Source organism: Nyctibius grandis, chromosome 2 (assembly GCF_013368605.1).
Source record: "Nyctibius grandis isolate bNycGra1 chromosome 2, bNycGra1.pri, whole genome shotgun sequence".
NCBI classification, from domain to species: Eukaryota; Metazoa; Chordata; class Aves; order Nyctibiiformes; family Nyctibiidae; genus Nyctibius; species Nyctibius grandis.
Genome location: NC_090659.1, coordinates 24337661 through 24356830, shown reverse-complemented (window position 1 = coordinate 24356830; position 19170 = coordinate 24337661). Strand labels below are relative to the sequence as shown.

Sequence of the window (19170 nt, the reverse complement as noted above, 5' to 3'; positions counted from 1 at the left end):
ATGTGGGGAACTGACCACAACAGTCTAAAATGAGCCCTCCAAAGCCAACAAACTTTGTCTGAGCCGCAGATGGGGTGAAAGGGTAGGGACAGAGGGATCCTACTGCACCTCATACATTTCCTCATTCACAGGAAACACCTGTGAAATGCCTCAAAGGAATTAGGGTGTGTTCCTCTAAAAAGGTGACATGGTCGATAGCCCAACTTATGTGCCTCTATACCAATGCACACAGCATGGGTAACAAACAGGAGGATTTGGAAGTCACTGTGCAGCTAGCAAGCTATGATCTAATCCCTGTCACTGAAACATGGTGGAATGAATTGCATGACTGGAGCACTGCAATCGATGGCTATAAAATGTTCAGAAGGGACCAGCAAGGAAGGAGGGGTGAGGGAGTTGCCTTCTCTGTAAAAAAAAATGATTGACTGCACAGAGCTGCCTTTGAAAAACAGCAATGAACAGGTTGAGAGCTTAAGTGTAAAAATTAGGGACCAAGCCAACAAAGGAAACCTTGTGGCTGGTGTTCACTACAGACTGCCCAGTCAAGGGCAGTCTGTTGACGAAGCATTCTTACTTCACACTTGCAGGGTCTGATCGTGCTGGGAGACTTCAATCACCCTGACATCTGCTGGAAAAGCAGCACAGCAAGCTGTAAGCAATCCAGAAGACTCTTGGAGTGCACTGAGGATAACTTCTTAATCCAAGTGATAGATACCCCAACCAAAGGAGAAGTGTAACTATACCTGCTGTTTATGAACATGGATGAACTAAATAGAGGTGTCAAGATTGGCAGCAGCCTAGTCTGCAGTGATCATGCCCTGGTGGAATTCACAGTCTTGAGGTATATGGGCCAGGTGAAGAGTAGGGTCAGGACACTGCAAACTTTCAGTTGTTTAGGGAATTAGTGGACGGCAACCCCTGGGAAACTGCCTTCAGCGATAAAGGTGCTGAACACAGCTGGCAGCTCTTTAAGGACCTATTTCTTAGAGCACAAGAGCTCTCGATCCCCATGCGCAAGAAATCAGGAAAGGAAGGCAAGAGATCAGTATGGCTGACTAAGGACCTCCTGGTCAAACTAAAGTGTAAGAAGGAAATGCACAGGCAGTGGAACCAGGGACATGTATCCTGCAAAGAGTATAGGGGTGCTGCCTGGATGTGTAGGGATGGGATCAGAAAAGCTAAGGTACAGCTGGGGACAGCCAACATGGCTTCACCAAAGGCAAATTATGGCTGACTAATCTAGTGGCCTTCTACAATGGAGTGGTTGCATCAGTGGACAAGGAAAGAGCTACAGATGTGATCTATCTGGACTTCTGTAAGGCCTTTAATACTGTCCCCCACAATATTCTTACCGCTAAATTGGCGAGATATGGGTTTGACAGATGGACTGTTAGATGGATAAGGAATTGGCTGGATGGCCATGTCCAATGAGTTACAGTCAATGGCTCAATGTCTGAGTGGAAACCAGTAACGGGTGGTGTCTTTCAAGCATCAGTAGTGGGACCATTTAATTTTTTCATCAGTGACACAGATAGTGGGATTGAAGGCACCCTCAGCAAGTTTGCAGATGACATGAAGCTGAGTGGTGCGGTTGATTCACTAGAGGGAAGGGATGCCATTCAGAGAAACCTTGACAGGCTTGAGCAGCGGGCCCATGTGAACCTCATGAAGTCCAACAAGGCCAAGTGCAAGCTCCTACACCTGGGCCAGGACAATCCCCAGTATCAATACAGACTGGGGTATGAAAGGATTGAGAGCAGCCCTGCAGAGAAGGACCTAGGAATATTGGTGGATGAAAAATTGGATATGAGTCGGCAACTTGTGCTTGTGGCCCAGAAAGTCAATTGTATTCTGGGCTGCATCAAAAGAAGTATGGCCAGCAGGTGGAAGGAGGTGCTTCTGGCGCTCTCCTCTACTCTCATGAGACCCTGCCTGGAGTACTCCATTCTGTTCTGGGGTCCCCAGCGCAGGAAAGACATGGACCTGTTAGAGTGGGTCCAGAGGTGGGCCACAAAAATGATCAGTGGGCTGGAACACCTCTCCTATAAAGAAAGGCTGAGAGAGCTGTGGTTGTTCAGCCTGGAAAAGACAAGGCTTTGGGTAGACCTTGTTGCAGCCTTTCTATATATGAAGGGCACTTATAAGAAAGACAGAGAGAGACATTTTGGTGGGGCCTGTAGTGACAGGACAAGGCACAATGGTTTTAAACTGAGAGCTGAGTTAGACTGAATATAAGGAAGAAATTTTTTATGATGAGGGTGGTGAACCACAAGAACAGGTTGCCCAGAGAAGTTGTGGATACCTCATCATTGGAAGTGTTTAAGGTCAGGTTAGATGGGGCTTTGAGCAACCTGATCTAGCGAAAGATGTCCCTGCTTATGGCAGGGTGTTGGACTAAATGATCTTTAATGATCCCTTCCAAAACAAACCATTCTGTGATTCTGTGATACCTCAACTGAATAATCTGTTCTGTGCCTCAGCATGAAAAAGAGACACAAAGGGACACAGCACCGAGAAAACAGTGACTGCTAGCCACTGAAACATGGCACAGAAAAAAAAGACATAAAGAAAATGGGTGGCAGCTGTGCAACACTTTTGCACAGAAATGAGAAAGGAAGCAAGTGCTGGTGCTCTTCCCTGCTTTTCACACTCGGGTCCAGACAAGTCCATTAATGCCCTCAGGGTAAGCTTCAGTGAGGGTAAGCTCTGAATATGCTGCTTTTGGAGCAGCTGTCAGAACTGTACAAATCAAATGCCCAGGGAGGCTGGTGTGATGCTAGTTTCAGAGTAGATCACCATGTTGCTGCAACAATATTATTGGACTGTGAATGTTGAATACTCTTTTGGTTGTCTTTGCTGCAAAGCATGAAACTAATAATACGTTTGCCCTTTGTAATGTTGAAGAAATAGACCCTTAGTAAGTGCACGTATGTAATTGTTGGTAATTACAGTCCACTGGTGTTTGGATAAGGTCATGTATTGTGTTTTGAGTGATGTTTTAACATTATACTTACACTTGAACACTTCTTCAGAAGCTGCCACATCCACACAATGCATGTCTTAATACCTGTGACTAAATCATAAAAGAAAAATATAACAGTACAAAAGTCAACAATCAGTTACAAGAGTGCTTTTATTAAGACACCAAAACTCCACTAAACAGACTCAGATAGTCCCAATAGCAGTTTCTGCCGAGCATGCAAGGTATCAAATACAGGCTACTGTTTTGCATTTCATCCTGAAGACAAATGCTCAGCTTTTGTAAATGGCATAGCTCCACTGAAATCAATAGGCAAATCTCTAGTCCTGCCACTTTCAAGCAGTTCACGATTGTAAGTACTAAACACTAGAAAAATATTTGTAGTAAAATAGCTTATCCTTCACTGTGTGCAGAAGGTAAACACATTATATATTTGAGAGAAAATTGAGCAAAAGTTAAGAGACTCATACATAATAAAAAGCTAATGATTATGTTCATCAGACTAAGATTGCAAAGATAATTTGCTGTTTCACTAATGAATTGCAATCAAATTCATCTTTTTTTGTATCAGGATCTGGTAACTGATACTTCAGCAAGGAAAAGACAAGTCAAAGACTTTTACTCCTTATAGGTTCACTTGAATCAAAAGCAGAATGCTTTTGATTATTCTGAAACTTATTGATGTATTTAAAAGGTGTATATATAACGTCTAAGATCAATCAGTATGACCTTTTGCAAAATGTAGAAGTCTTTTACCCAGTAATCTTATTACCTATCAGAAATTGGACTAGGAGGACAGAAAAGCAGTTTTCCAATGCTGTTCTGTAGCAAATATCAGTACCTAAATGCTGTGGCTACTAAGAGTATTTGTAAGGTCAAGTTCATGACAAATTTCCACTGAAGAGTTACTTATAATGGTGTCCATTGAGCTTAAACAGGAAATAGCTTGTTCACTGTAAATTATTGAATTACATGTGGCCTGGACACAGCAGACACTATCACTGTATAAGGAGGAGTGCATGCAGCAATCAGAACCAAGGGGTGATGGGGACAAGTTACCACACCGCTTTACTCTCCCATCCTCTAGCACACTCACTGAAGTGGAGGTTTAGGGCAGCAGAGTGAAGAAGAGCACCCCAGGAAAGAGTCCTGCAGGAGACGCTTACTGTGTGGAAAAGGTTTTTGTTCCAGTTTATCCAGCTGAACAGACTGTTCTTGCATCCAATGGAGCATGTAAGTTAAACCTTCGCTGCTGCACTAATGGTAGGGTCTTGCAGCCAGCCAAATTCAGCTCAAATTTATTACTATTCTGTTGCAGTTGGAGTGCTCTCACTTAGGTGGGCAGCAGACTCTGTGGCTCAACTGCACAATCATTGTGGTCTAATTAAACAGAATACATAGGTACCAAGTGACTTATCTGGAAAAACATGGGCTGCCAGTAGCAAAAAATGTTTCTTTTTTCTTTTTTTTTTTGAGTCCTTCTCGATTAAAGAATTTACAATCGAATCTCAAAACTTATGCTGAAGAACAGTCTGAGTAGGTTAAGCCTCAGATTCATGGTGCCTTTTCTTTATTTGGTGGCAAATCCAATACTTGTTCTCCAGCTTCAGTATACTTAAGGTGTTGCACAATTAGGTCTTCAACATTGCTACAGCTCAGAGTTTGAGCCTCACCTTAAGTAAACAGTGAATTACAAACTGAAAAGGAGATCTCTCTAAGGGTTTGCTGATCTACTTCCTGGAATATTTATAGAAACATGCAGCTTGTCAATAGTAATGGCACAAGTGGTGCTAAGATGGGCACAAAGCAACGTGGCACAGTGGGAGAGCCAAACATTGGAACTTGAATAGAGCACTATGAAGTCTTTCTTTTTTCCATTCTATTTTATCCACATAAAAACTGCCAAAATTTACTTCAACCTGCAGCTGCAGTCACAAATACTTCTTAGAACACTACGGAAGAACCAGACTGCCAAAAAATAAAAAGAAAAAAAAAAAAAGGAGGGATACAGAAGCCTTTCGTATGTAACATTAATTTGGAAAAGTCAGTGTTGCAGCCAGTCATGGCCACCATCACGAAGAGTAATGAAAGCCAAACGCTGAGTGAAGACAATCTTCGGTTCTCCATGTGATGAGACATGGTCCAACTAGAAACAATAAAAAACAAACTAATCATGATTGAGAAAGGTCATAACTACCTTCCAAAGAAAGCAAAAGAAGAGCTGAGTATTTTCAATATCTGAAAGAAGCCGTTATCTGAGACTCCAACATGCTGATTACATATACGCATTATGAGCCTGACAATATCCTTTATGCTACAACCTCATTGCACAACTCCAGAATTCCCATTACTATCAAGTGTTGCAATCACCCGTGATCACTCATGAGAGCAGAATGATGAATGAAGACAAGCCATTCTTCTCTCTGTGGAGAGTCTCAGAGACTTCATATATAGGTTTTAATTTAATGGACCTAGATATAGTCCATTTGGACTCTTTATGCTGGGTTATGGCTTCCTAGTGGGACCTGTACCACTGATGGAACTATACAGCTGCTGGAGCTGTACCAAGGAGCCCTGGGTACCTTCTCTTTGGGCTCCCAACAGGCAGCCCTGCCCAGCCTTTGTGAAGCAATCAAAGCATCACCCTCACCTACAGCGATCTCTCAGGAGCTGCCCACAGGTGACTACAGAGGGTGGTCTCTGTAATGTTAGACTAGGGGAAATAGAGCTAATAGTGACTATCCAAGACTTTACAAGCAGGTAGCTGGGATACAGCCTTCCCTGTCCTTTCTCTGTGATACGTGTTAAGCCTTATTGTACTTAGTGAAGCAAACTAAATTATCTGCAAGTATCATCATGATAAGTCTAGTAAATTTGCTGTGGTGAATTTGTTGTGGCAGCTGCATTGTCATGTATGAGGCCTCCATCAGGAAAGAGTTACTGACTAACTCTAGTAACAACGTCAAATAGGGCTGTTCCCAGGAACAGAATTCGATCAGATTCGCAGTAAACATCCTTGAGCTGTGAAGCAAAGTTAGGTGTTCTTTTTCAGCAAGCCAGCTTTCTCACCTCTCTCCCCTCCCCTTAAAGGGACAAACATACAAACGGTGGTGAGCAGCTAGAACACACTCATTTTACAGAAAAAGTGCTGAATCCTATGGTGTTCTGGAAAAGTGTTAAACTCACAAGTTGCAGAGGCAGAACATGTGGTAGTGGTTAACTCTTCTCAGAGCTGTCTTTTCAGATTCTCTGCAGATACTTGTAATAATGCACTGCTTATGCATTATCAATATTTTAAGCTCTTTATGTCTAACATCCCACTATCTTCTTGAAAAACACCCTCTCCAAAGAAAAAAAAATTAAGCCCAAGCTTATGCAGAAAGGGATAACTTCTGAAGCAAATTAGCTTCTGAAGCAGATTTATAAGGAGAGTGGTAAAGTTTCTCTCCTTTATTATACTAACCCATGATCCAAAACCAAAAGTGATATGCTTTTTGTGGAAATGGTTATTGGTGTTCATCTAAAGTGGTGTGTCATTTACCCTGCTGAGACCAAAGCTGTGAAGGAAGATGGAGAAGGCTGTCTTCCTCCTCTGTAGTCTGCAGCAGTTGAAAACAGGCAAGAATATTAGGAATTTCATTTTTACTTCTATATGACCTTCACTCCCAGCAAACAGGACAGGAAGTTCAAATACCCTTAAACAGAGGATGCTCATCTGCAAGTATTTAAACATTTCAGGAAGAGATAGACAGTTAAAAAAAAGGAACAGATCATGATTCAGTACTTACATCTGGTAATCTGGAAATTGCTAATCATAGAACACTTGGTAGCTGAAGTTGTCAGACTTGATTCTGAAGTTGTATCTTCCCATCTTTCGCTGGTACTGGAAAATGAGAAGGCTCACAACTCCCAGCACAAAACCAAAGACAGCAAAGACAATGAGGATGATGTATCCAACTCCCATTCCAGCCTCCTTCTCTCTCTTCAAATCAGATGCTAAACAAAAAGATGTGAAAGAAAATTCCTGAAATTCCTAAATCTTTTCCTGGGGTAAGAAACCAGCCTTGCCAACAAATTAGCCAACATGCATGTTGAAGCACAGAGCTGTGATACAGAAGTGAATCAGCCTTTTGGGGAGGGTGATTCTCATGGAAAGGTCTGTCAGCCACAGTCCAAGCTTTTTACGTACAAGTGGAGAGTCCCTGCAGGCATGAGTGTGATGTGTCTTAGGAATTTGACTCTACAATTTTCTGTTAAAATAAGAATTAAAGGATCAGCACTGGTGACTTTCTGAAAAGCTGCCTTACTTTCAGAATGACCCTGAAGGTGAAGCATTCTCCCATCTCAATCTTTTCCCCATTCACCTATGATTATTAAAAACCACTTGATTTGCTTTTATCCCATATGTAACGCTTCTTTAAACACAAAGTATTTAGGGAAGGATTCTCCATGTGTGCTGGGTCTGTAAGCTCCCATTCCATTCAGCAGAGATCTGGCTAGTGCATCAGTGGAAGCAGGTAAGTGAGTCATGCTGAAGTGGTCACCGTGGGCTCAACTCTGCAGCCTGAGCACAGGCACCTTGTGCCATCTGAGAAGCCCAAGGGTGTCTACAATGTCTGCACAGGTCTGGCAGACATGGCATGGGACCTGCAGGAGACCTGCAGTCTTTTGGGATAGCATCCAGACACTGAGGGGAAGGAAAGAAGGGGGGACCATGGGTCATGAGCACTAAATGCCTATGTGTGGGCAAGAGTCAAGTCCCTTGTTGCCAGCTGCCTCCCTAGGCTCCACTGACCATCAACAGAATGTGTTCTTCTCATTCACATGTAGACACTTCCATGTATTTGTCCAAATCTGCTAGCAGAATCCCCTCTCCCTTTAACATTATGCCTCTATTCATGTTTGTACATCTACTCTTGCACACTTCTAATTCATTCTTGTAAATGCTTGATGCACCTACAAAAACATCTATTTATCTGCATACATTTTCAGGACAGCACTTATTTAGCCAAGGACTTGTTCAGTACCTGAGGTGCACAGAAGACACATACTAATGCATGCATGCCTGTAATTAGGGACAAGATCTTTGGCCAAAGGGCACTGCTGGCAGCCACAGAGGTACGCAACAGTGGTGTCCAAGCTACGTAACGTCCAGGGCATCATTCCGAGACAGGCCAAAGCAGTGTTGCATAATATATTTAGGCTTATTTCTGAATTTCAGTATGAAACAAAGGAATAAAAAAGAAGATGCACAGTGGAAATGGCAGCCTGTATCCAGACATAGACAGAACAGGCCTTCCTGAGGACATGTATCAGTGGTCTTTGCTTGGCATGTGGCCAAGCAGTATAGGCAGAGCAGTTAAAGCTTTTTTCATGTTTCATGGCAGCAGCTTACCTGACATAATAATTCACGTTGTCTCCTTCAACACAGAGATGCATATCACTGTCTAGGTCTAGCCTTACACTTAAAACTCAATGCGAGTATCCGAATTGGAAATAGGAGACAACATCTAGTAATGCTACCTTTGCCTAGGAATTGATGTAGTACAACACAAATAAAGCTCCTCTCACCAGAGTTCCTTTTGTCTAATCACAGAATCACAGAATCACAGAATCATCCAGGTTGGAAGAGACCTCAGGGATCATTGAGTCCAACCGTTGCCCTGACACCACCATGTCAACTAGACCATGGCACTAAGTGCCATGTCCAGTCTTTTCTTAAACACATCCAGAGATGGTGACTCCACCACCTCCCTGGGCAGCCCATTCCAATGTCTAATAACCCTTTCGGTAAAGAAATTCTTCCTAATGTCCAACCTGAACCTCCCCTGGCGAAGCTTGAGGCTGTGTCCTCTTGTTCTATCGTTAGTTGCCCGGGAGAAGAGGCCAACTCCCACTTCTCTACAACCTCCCTTCAGGTAGTTTTAGACTGCAATAAGGTCACCTCTGAGCCTCCTCTTCTCCAGGCTAAACAATCCCAGCTCCCTCAGCCGTTCCTCATAGGTCATACCCTCCAGACCCTTCACCAGCTTGGTCGCCCTCCTCTGGACTCACTCCAACACCTCAACATCTTTCTTGAAGTGCGGGGCCCAGAACTGAACACAGTACTCAAGATGCGGCCTCACCAGTGCCGAGTAGAGAGGGACGATCACTTCCCTAGACCGGCTGGCTACACTATTCCTAATAGAGGCCAGGATGCCATTGGCCTTCTTGGCCACCTGGGCACACTGCTGGCTCACGTTTAGCTGGCTGTCGATCAGCACCCTCAGGTCTCTTTCTGCCGGGCTGCTTTCTAACCACTCTTCCCCCAGCCTGTAGCGCTGCATGGGGTTGTTGTGGTCCAAGTGTAAGACCCGGCACTTGTTCTTGTTGAACCTCATGCCGTTGGTCTCGGCCATCTATCTAACCTGTCCAGATCTCTCTGTAGGGCCTTCCTACCCTCCAGCAGATTGACACTCCCACCCAGCTTGGTGTCATCTGCAAATTTGCTGAGGGTGCACTCAATCCCTACGTTAGATCATCTATAAAGATATTGAACAGCACCGGCCCCAGAACTGAGCCCTGGGGAACACCGCTAGTGACTGGCCGCCAGTTGGACTTTGCCCCATTCACCACCACTCTCTGGGCTCGGCCATCCAGCCAGTTTTTAACCCATTGAAGAGTCCACCCATCCAAGCCCCGGGCAGCCAGTTTGTCTAGGAGGATGCTGTGGGAGACAGTGTCGAATGCCTTACTGAAGTCTAGATAGACTACATCCACAGCCCTGCCCTCATCTACTAAGCGGGTCACTTGGTCATAGAAGGAGACCAGGTTGGTCGAGCAGGACCTGCCTTTCATGAATCCATGTTGGCTGGCCCCGATGCCCCGATTGGCCTGCATGTGCCGTGTAATGGCACTCAGGATGATCTGTTCCATCACCTTGCCTGGCACCGAGGTCAGGCTGACAGGCCTATAGTTCCCTGGATCGTCCTTCTGACCGTTCTTGTAGATGGGCGTTACGTTTGCTAATTTCCAGTCAGCTGGAACTTCTCCAGTTAACCAAGACTGCCGGTAGATAATTGAGAGTGGTTTGGCAAGTTCGTTTGCCAGTTCCTTCCTTACTCTGGGGTGAATCCCATCCGGGCCCATAGCCTTGTGGGTGTCCAACTGGCACAGCAGGTCACTAACCGTCTCCTCCTGGATTACGGGAGGTTCACACAGCCCCCTGTCCCTAACTTCAGGCTCTGGGGGCTGAGTCTCCTGAGGACAACCGGTCTTGACATTAAAGACTGAGGCAAAGAAGGCATTGAGCACCTCTGCCTTTTCCTCATCCCCTGACACTACACTACCCTCCTCATTCAGCAAGTGGTGGAGGCTCTCCTTGACCCTCCTTTTGCTGTTAATGTATTTGTAGAAGCTTTTTTTGTTGTCTTTGACTGTAGCAGCCAAATCAAGCTCTAATTGAGCTTTGGCCCTTCTAATCTTCTCCCTACACAACCTGGCCACGTCCCTATAGACCTCCCAAGTTACCCGACCCTTCTTCCAGAGCAAGTAGGCTCTCTTTTTTTCCTTAAGTTCTAGTCTAAGTTCTCTGTTTAACCAGGCTGGTCTTTTTCCCCAACGGCTTGTCTTCCTGCAGACTGGGGCAGCCCGCTCCTGAATATTTAGCAATTCCCTTTTGATGTATGTCCAGCCTTCCTGGACTCCTTTGCCCTTCAGGACCGATTGCCAAGGGACTCGGTCCACTAATGACCATTTTTCAATATTAGAAATGTATCAGGGTCTCCAGTGAAAGTGGGAGTGAGATCTACTTGATGTAAGTACTGTACAAAGAAAGCTGTCTTAATTGCTAAGTTTTTAAAAAAGTATTAATTCAGAAATGAACACTGAAGGCGTATTCTAACAGACTGAAACTTTCATAAAATAGGAGGAAAATACAATATGCTAAGTCAGAGCCTGTTTCAAGTTCCAAAAGAACATGTGACCATCACAGCAGAGGAGAAAAAATACCCTGAATCCATTAACAGTCCAGCATTAACTTGCCTCCACAGTCAGAAAAGCATTAAGTGACTGGGAAAACAGGCAACCAGCAGGAGGAAAGGGGGTGACTTCTGTCTGTTCACAGTGGCCATGTGTTAAAACTCTGATGTTGGTGTGTACAAACACTCCCAATGAGTGTTTTACACTAGTAAGATATGAATGCAAGTGGCTGGAGGAAGACAAATGACTGAAAATGTTAGAGGCCACAGTTGCTCTTGAGAACATCACTCGGGGTAAATGCAGAGGAGACAGATGCATAACAAATTAGACTTTGCTTGTACACAGCGCTGGTGCTGGCTCTCTATTAACCTGTACTGTACCACTCCACCAGATTAACCAAGGTGCCGTGCATCATCTAGGCTCTGCCACCTTCCCTCATGGTAGTAATGAAGTCAACACCAGGGAGTCTAAGGAAACATGGCAATGCAATCTCTTATCTCCTCCGATTTTAGACTTCAGCGCACAATATAATTGTGGTCTAACAACAGTGTAAACACTTGAAAAACTGATTGCAATCTAAAAGATCGCAGCTGCTTTCACACTTTACAATTGTAATGACTGTTTGATTTTGTGGCTGTTGTACTCTCTACCCTGTGCAAATAGCTACATGAAGCACTTTACCCTCTTCCTTTTTACATTCCCTTAACAATCTGACAGTCACTTCATGGAGGAGAGCACATGCTTTTCCACACTGCCACAGGGCTTCAGTAAGAACACCTGCTCCCCAGAAAAATATGCAGAGGGGCATGAAACCTTGTATTACAGGTTTTTGGGTTCCTTTGCCAGTGAAAAAGAATCTTAAAACGGTGGTTACTTTGTGTCCCCTTTTTGTAAGCCTCTATTCATAACTCACCAGCCGATTTACATAGGGGTCCCCAGGATGTTCTGTGTATAGCGATGGTTTCACCAGTCTTCAGGGATCGAACTGCATGGCATCTCTGCAACAATCAATTTAAACTCCAACAAGTAATACGGCTTACTAACTAAAATTACAAAGCCTTCTGATGAGTATGTGAAAGCCCAGTGCCATTTTCACTCATAGGAGTTTTTGTTTCTTAACATTATATTTTGTGAAGCTGAAATGAGCACCAAATGAAAGTTCAAAAGAAATGGCATTAGGGAAACATCAGTATAAAACCTGTAATTAGTCATACTGGAAAACATTGCTGTGAACAGACCTTTCACACAGACAATTTCTTTTCATTAACTTTCTGTTTGTTTTAGAAAATCTTTATGGGAGAATAAACTTCTCACCATTTGTATATGCCAGGGTTTTGCAAACATTTTTGTTTGGATGTTTCTGCTGCACATGGCAGGCACAGCAGATACTACAACCAGCATCAGCAAAAGCAGTGGCAACTTTCAGCCCCTGCCAAGCTGTGCGTCATTTTGAAGCAACGCACAATTCTTCAGTGTCATGTGAACTACTAATCTGGGAACTACTAGTTTGAAAGCCCTGGTCTGTGAAATGTTGGGGATTAGCTGCTTCAGCTTTGCATGAGCAACACTTGCAGAATATACAGCACATCATCTTCTGCACACTTCCTCAGTAGCACTGTTCAGTTTGTTTGCTACCTTTTTGTTTTAAGTTGCAACCTGAAGGTCTTTGATGGGAACCGTAGCCTGTTGAGGTTATTCAAAAGAAACTGTGGCTCTCCTAGAAGTGCACATAAAAACACAGAAACTGCAGTACCATACTATAATCAGCAAAAGAAAGCAGGGAAGTGCAAGGGTGTCTTACCAGATTGTCTACACAAGAATGTCTCACCAGTGTTACCAGCCTGACTACACTGAAAAACTTCTACAATCCACTGTCAGCAACAGTGTCTTTAGCTGGGTCAGCGCCCATAAAAATACCCATGTAGCTGCAACTTTGGCCTATCATTGAATAGCTTTCCCAGCTAGGCGGACCCATTAGAGAATACGGTTACATAGCTGCTCCCTGGTGTCAATGATTTTTTGGTTCCACGTGGCCATGGAGCAGCCACATTCTACCAAACACATGCATGGTGATGGCACATCGCTCCTCTTCTCATTCAAGGTCATGCTTCTTACTCATTTCCTACTACATTGCTCCTCAGCCTGTCTATATTTTTCTACTCTAAACTTTAAAGTACCTTACTTTCTTTCACCAAGAAAACAAGGAATAAAAAGACTGGATAAGAAGATATAATACAAGATGTAAGTCTCAATTTTGTGGGCAAAGAGCTGAAGCAAATCTGCTTCACAGACCCCTGTAATTCAGATCAATGCCAGTCCTTTAGTTAACTGTGTTCCTAGACTCTAATCCATACAGCTAAAGCCTGCTCTAACAGCAAAGCCAGCGGCTCCTAGCAAAGCAACTGTTTGATTCCTTACAGCAGCCATACCAGCTCACACAAGCCCTGTCCTGCCCATCCCTCTTATTGCCCTGCCTTGCACCCACCACCATGTCCCTCCTCAGCTGTGCAGGACACACAGTGAACTTGGGGAGGGCACCACTACCTCCAAGGGATGGCTTAGGCTGGGGATTACTGAAGCACTGATTTATAACACAGGAATTCAGCTGTGAAACCAGGAGCCATCTTTCCATTTGTCAGTCATGTTTCCTGTCCCTACTTCTTTTTTTTTTTTTTAATCTGGAGGAAGCTTTATACTTTGAGAAGGGAAACAAGTACCTTCTGCTAGCCATTTTCAATCTTTTAGGAAGAGATTGTTTGCTTTATAATGGGCTTAAACTGAGTTATTTAGAGCTAGAGGAAAGTGTTAAACAATGGAGGAACACCAAAATGCTAATGAAAACATCCATGATAGAAAAAAAGCCAGGAAGGCTGGTAGAGGGAGAGAATTCCTATGTGTCTGCTGTAAGGAGAAAAAAAAAAAAGAAAACAAAGCACTCCATCAGCAAAACCTACTTTTTCTTATTTCTATAGTAGCAACGCATTTTTAGATGAAGCAGTGTGTATCACTTACTTATAACTAAAAAGAAACAGAGCAATGCTTTGGAGCACAATTATAAACTGAAGTTGTTATCAGAACATTGTTCGGTTTACTGCTTTAAAAATAAATAGGGCTTTAAAAAGCTACAATAAACCCTGTTAGCTTCATGGCCCTAGAAACTTAATGCCTCTGAGCTTCCTTTCCTGGCACCTGAACTCTCACCTGGAGAAGCAGATCTCTAGGGGGAAAAAAAGGACAGAAAAACATCCCAAATCAATTTACTCAGACTTTGCTGCTGACACGGCCAATAAAGGTCCTTGCTTTTTTGTGACATGTTCATCTGAGCTGACACATTTCTGAACAGCCTACCTCATTGTAACTTCTGTTCATTGCCTTCTAGCCACCTCTAAGCAGAGACAAAAGGTTCAGTTCTCAGGTTCCCCCACTTTGATGATACCCCTTTCTGTGCAAGCTCCATGTTTTTAGCTACAAGGATGAGGAACGGGAAGAAAGGCAGACACTTCCATATAGTTGTAGTCCTTCCCCACTCCTCCCTGCTCTCAGCAGAGAATGAAGGAAAACTTCAAGAGCTATTTTAAACCCTGTTTGGAAACATAACTCCCTCAATTCCATAGCAGGACTGCACATGGCATGTCGGAGAAAAACAGCATATCGAACCAAAATCCTTACCGTCCTGCAGGTGCTGCCTGGTGTCTCCATACAAATACGAATTTTGCAGTGTAAGTAAACCACAGAATTGTTGATGAATGAAAAAATTTTCATCTTAAACTGTGCTTTGCTTGAATTCCCATTCTCTAGCAGTGTGGTATATGTATTTGGGATGGGACAGCTGAAAAGGAAGAGAAAAGTCATACATAGCAGCTAAGGCTATAGAAGGCATGTTGTGGTTATAGCACATAACTCAGGTTGTAAGGGTCCTTTAGAAAGCTGCAGCGAGACCCACCATGAAGCAACTCTCCATCAGTGCAGGGCTGATGAGGGGATATTTGCTGCTTTTTTCTCACAGTATCCAAATAGAATAGGAGATTTGAGAAGTGGTTGGAGAGTTGGAAAAGAAGGGAAAGTGTGACAGAAAGAAGGCTTTAAACTTGGCCTCACCAAACACAAAATGAAAGAACACCATATTAAAAGGAATAGCTTTTGTTACTGAGCAAAAGGACTATCTTGTATTTTAAGGTGGCGGGTAAGCCCAGGGAATATGACACCAGGGTGAGATCAGGGATCCAGAGAGGAACCAACCTCCTCTTTTACCAGAAACTGCATTAATATTGTCTGTGAGTCACAACACATAGGAATCAACTAACCTACACTTTCATTGATGAGAGTCACATAAGCTCTTGGTAACATCTGGACCACAGAGAAATAGATAAAACACACACTTTTTCATGTTCTTTCACTACTGACTGCCAAAACCACCTATTTCTTCAGGTCAAAAGTACAATTCCTTTACAAAACTACGGGGAAGACAACCAAACTCAAACAACTACCACATTACCCTTTGAAAACATTTTATCTTCATACCTACCTTCCTTGTTCAAAGAAGGTGTGACCAGTCACAATGGTAAGGGACTGTGTATATGAATTATGAGAACATACATAAAAGGCATTTAAAATCTAACACATTAGTAGTCAGTGCCACTGGAAGATCCAAGGTATGGCACATGCTATTTGCAAGTGGCATTGCTGTACCTGTTGCTGATAAAAGCAAATGAGAGGGGATCCACTGAATTATTGGTTGGAGTTGCCCAGCAGTCAGTGAGGACCACCTTGAGCTTGCTGTTTGCTCTCTGGATCCCCACTTCAATCAGTACATCATCACTAGCAGAGACACTGAAGTTTTTTGGTATTCGGGAGTCTCCAATAAACAACTGCATTTCTGTTCTGAAGTGTCCAGATCCATGCAAATCCTCAAAGATGGTGTAAAGTCTGAAACAACAATTAACCTCCTTTAAAGACCACAAATTTGACTGTGTGTTTCTATAAATTAGTGCTTGTTTCTCCACCTCTTGTGCATTTAAGTGGTGAAGAGTTATTTGCAGTCCAGGATGTTAGGACACTGTTCCAGAGGAAAAGGTGAAAATCTATGGAGTTTTTAGTTGTGAAGCTAGGGAGCATGGAAATGCAAGTGGGAAAAATCCAGAGTGGAATGCCTTGGCAATACAAATAGAGGGGAGAGAGAGAGATTTCAGTGGAGCTGAAGGGGAACAAGACTGTGAGCTGTCTTAAAGTTCAAAATAAGGAGAGTAAAAGCTTAGTGAAGAAGAGCCAAAAAAATTAAGAAAAAGGGACAAATCTGAACAGTGAGTGAGGGACATGAGAAAATTATAGAGCTCAGAGAGAAGGGGCCTGGCAAAGACTTTGCAGGGGGAATAGAAAGGAAAATACAATGTCTGGAGGGTTAGAAAACAAAAAGTGGATTTGGTGATGATAGCTTAAGTGTGGTGCTAGGCAAGAGAGAGGAGGTGCACTTGTATGAAGGGAGATCATTCACTGCTTGTGCTGCCACCTTTTCTGTGAGCATGGGTTTGATTTTCTGTGAACAGCGGATTTTATTCCATTTTACTTGAAGACAGGACATTACATAAAAAAGTATCTGCATTACCTATCTTCTCTTTTTTCCAAGTTGATCAAATAAGGATTTGTGGGGGTTAAAAATTGCCATCCTCAGCACCCACATAGCAGTCTGCATGCCTGTCTCAGTTGAAAAGATACATCATTGTTACGTTCCAAAAGCAGGAAAATACTGTTATTGCTACACATGATTGCCCAGGAAGGCAAAGAGAAGTCAGGAATTCTGGCTCCCAAACATGCACCAGCAGCTCCCAAAGGTTTATTTTCATCTATGGTTTAGCCAGGCAATGGCCAAGCTTGTAGACCGTTGGATCTATTGACACATTAGATGGAGTAGGAGAGAAGCACATATCAGGGATCACCTGAGCACAGGACTCACAGGATGGCAGACTACTTGGCATAGCAGGTACTGTCACTGGATACAGCTAAGGCCCCTGGGGATTTTTCCAATGCAGCAGCACTCAGCCACACAACAGCATGTCAAAGCAGAGAGAGTTGTTACTTACCCTTCTGCAGTGTATCCAGAGGAAGTCAAGAGATTGTTTTGAAACACACAGTGAATGGGACTGGCAACTTTTAAGTGGTGGATTACTCCCTGACCAGAAACGTCATTCCGAAAGATGGTTTTCACTACGGTATTAGTCATGTTCTGCAACACAGAAAGAAGAAAGCACAACTTGTGAACATCAGTGTTTCTAGGGATATAGCAGAGCTACAGGCTTACCATCTTCAAGTGCTTAGGTATTCTCTGTTCTCCTGGCTGCAAAAGTCAAACAGATCAAACCTCTAGTATCTTAGTTGCTGCACAGTGAGACAATGAAAATCCACCAGCCTTCCTCCTCTTCCTAAGTCTGCAACGATCATTGCTCCACAAGGGAATTTCTGTACTTTGACGTGGCCTGAGCACAGCCTTTGGTTTGGGATCCAAAGAGATAGCCATCATTTTTTGTCCCCACTACTGGTAGCAATTGGAGTATTTGTCTAAATACAATGATGAAATTGCTTTTAAGAAAAGAGAAGCTTCTGACAGCTGCAAAGGGAACCCAGAGAGGCGTGGGAAGTGACTCTCAGTTTGGAGAGGCCCTTAAGTTTTGCTGCCTGTCCTCATAGATTCCCCATTGTCCTTCTTGCTTGCCCCTTGTCCCATACAGAGAGGTAACTTTCCGCCCCAAACAGAGAGGTAACTTTCCATCACAGGAGGGGGGTTTCTTTCTCCAAAGAAATTTCTTAGTCCAACATTTCAGCAACTAATAGACTGTACTCATAGCTAAGGATCTGCCATTGCCCCTCCCCTCACACACACACACACCCCCCAAGAGAAAAAAAAGCTCCAGGGCTTCTTAGCGTTCACCGGCTCAGGGGACTTACGGTCTCAACTTCAGTGCCACACTCACTCCAGCCTGCCTGCAGCACAACGTGAGTGCCATTGCTGCTGCTCACGTTGCAGAGAGGCTCTCCCAGGTACAGGGAGGTTTCAGGGATAGACTCCTGCTGTAAAAATCTCTTCTGGATGGCAAGGACGATCTTCTCAATTTCACAAAACACACTCACTGCATCTTTAATGGAAACTTCCTGGGCAGATTTAACGAGGGGGACAGGCGAGGCTTGAGAAGAAACATCGGGAGTTGACACAGGAACGATGGTGAGAGGAGGCAGTACCACACTGGAGAATGTGGTGTCCTCCAGAGCTTTGTGCTCGGTAGTAGAGAAGTTCAATGAAGCAGGGGAAGAAACACGAGCTGAAGTTTGCAAAGATGTCACAGGTAAAACTGTGTTGTGTACAGGTTTCTTATCGGTCACCGTTGCCTTCTGGCTGATAGGAAACGCTGAAGAGTGCCAAAAAATAAAGGTACTGTTGTAATTTACAGGTTCAGACTGATTTCATAAGGTAAAAGCAAACTCTGATGAGGAAACTCACAGTTACTGGCAGGAAACTAGGCTCTTTTGTTTTTTTAACCTGCTCTACTTACTGCCAAAGCTGTGGCTTTTTTTTTAAGAAAAAGCCCAAGAGATACATAAAGTGCCTGTGAGAAAAGCTGAAGTGCTTTATTTCCCGAGAGCTGCAATAATTATTGTGCTCAAGTAAAACACATAGACAGATCTTTTGGAAGACCAGTGCTTGCAAGAGATCCCCAACTGTAAGTTGCTCAGCAAGTGTTCATGTGGTTTTGCCTAGTACAGTAGGAGACTGCACACTTCTGGATGTGGGTTATAAACAGGAGCAGAGTTTGTTTAAAAAACCTGGCCCTATTTGTGACCAGTTGGTACCCAATTTGGAAAATCCATTTTGCGGGAAGTGCGGGACAAACCTCATGCAGCAGGCCCACATTGCACATGTGTCCTGAGAGACACAGTGGGGACTTGAACAAATGTGTTAGTAGCAATCTTTAATGGTTTCAGGAAGAAAGCAAGCAGGGGGAAGGGGGAAGCACAGGTTGAGATCAGTGTGTATGTTTGTCGAACACCCAACATCCAGCACAGGCTCAGGGGTTGCCCCGTGACTCTTCGCTGGTAGAAACAACCTAAATATTCATCCACTAATGACTTAGAGAGCACCAAGATAATAAACTCCATTTGCAGAGAAACACAAAGGTTGTGTCTCATTGCACAAAAATTCTCTTAAATAATTTTAATGGGTTGCACATACAAACAGCATCTAT

At 43.6% G+C, this 19170-nt stretch overlaps 1 protein-coding gene across 1 annotated transcript in view; it reads right to left on the bottom strand.

Annotated features, from left to right (window-relative positions):
* Nucleotides 1–6788: 6788 nt before the first annotated feature.
* The window catches only part of UMODL1 (uromodulin like 1), a 54967-nt gene continuing 42585 nt past the window's right edge, over nt 6789–19170 (bottom strand). The window contains 6 exon segments of the mRNA XM_068425499.1: nt 6789–6976; nt 11853–11937; nt 14609–14768; nt 15629–15865; nt 17017–17159; nt 17879–18336. Of these exon segments, the coding sequence (XP_068281600.1) occupies nt 6789–6976; nt 11853–11937; nt 14609–14768; nt 15629–15865; nt 17017–17159; nt 17879–18336 (1271 nt within the window).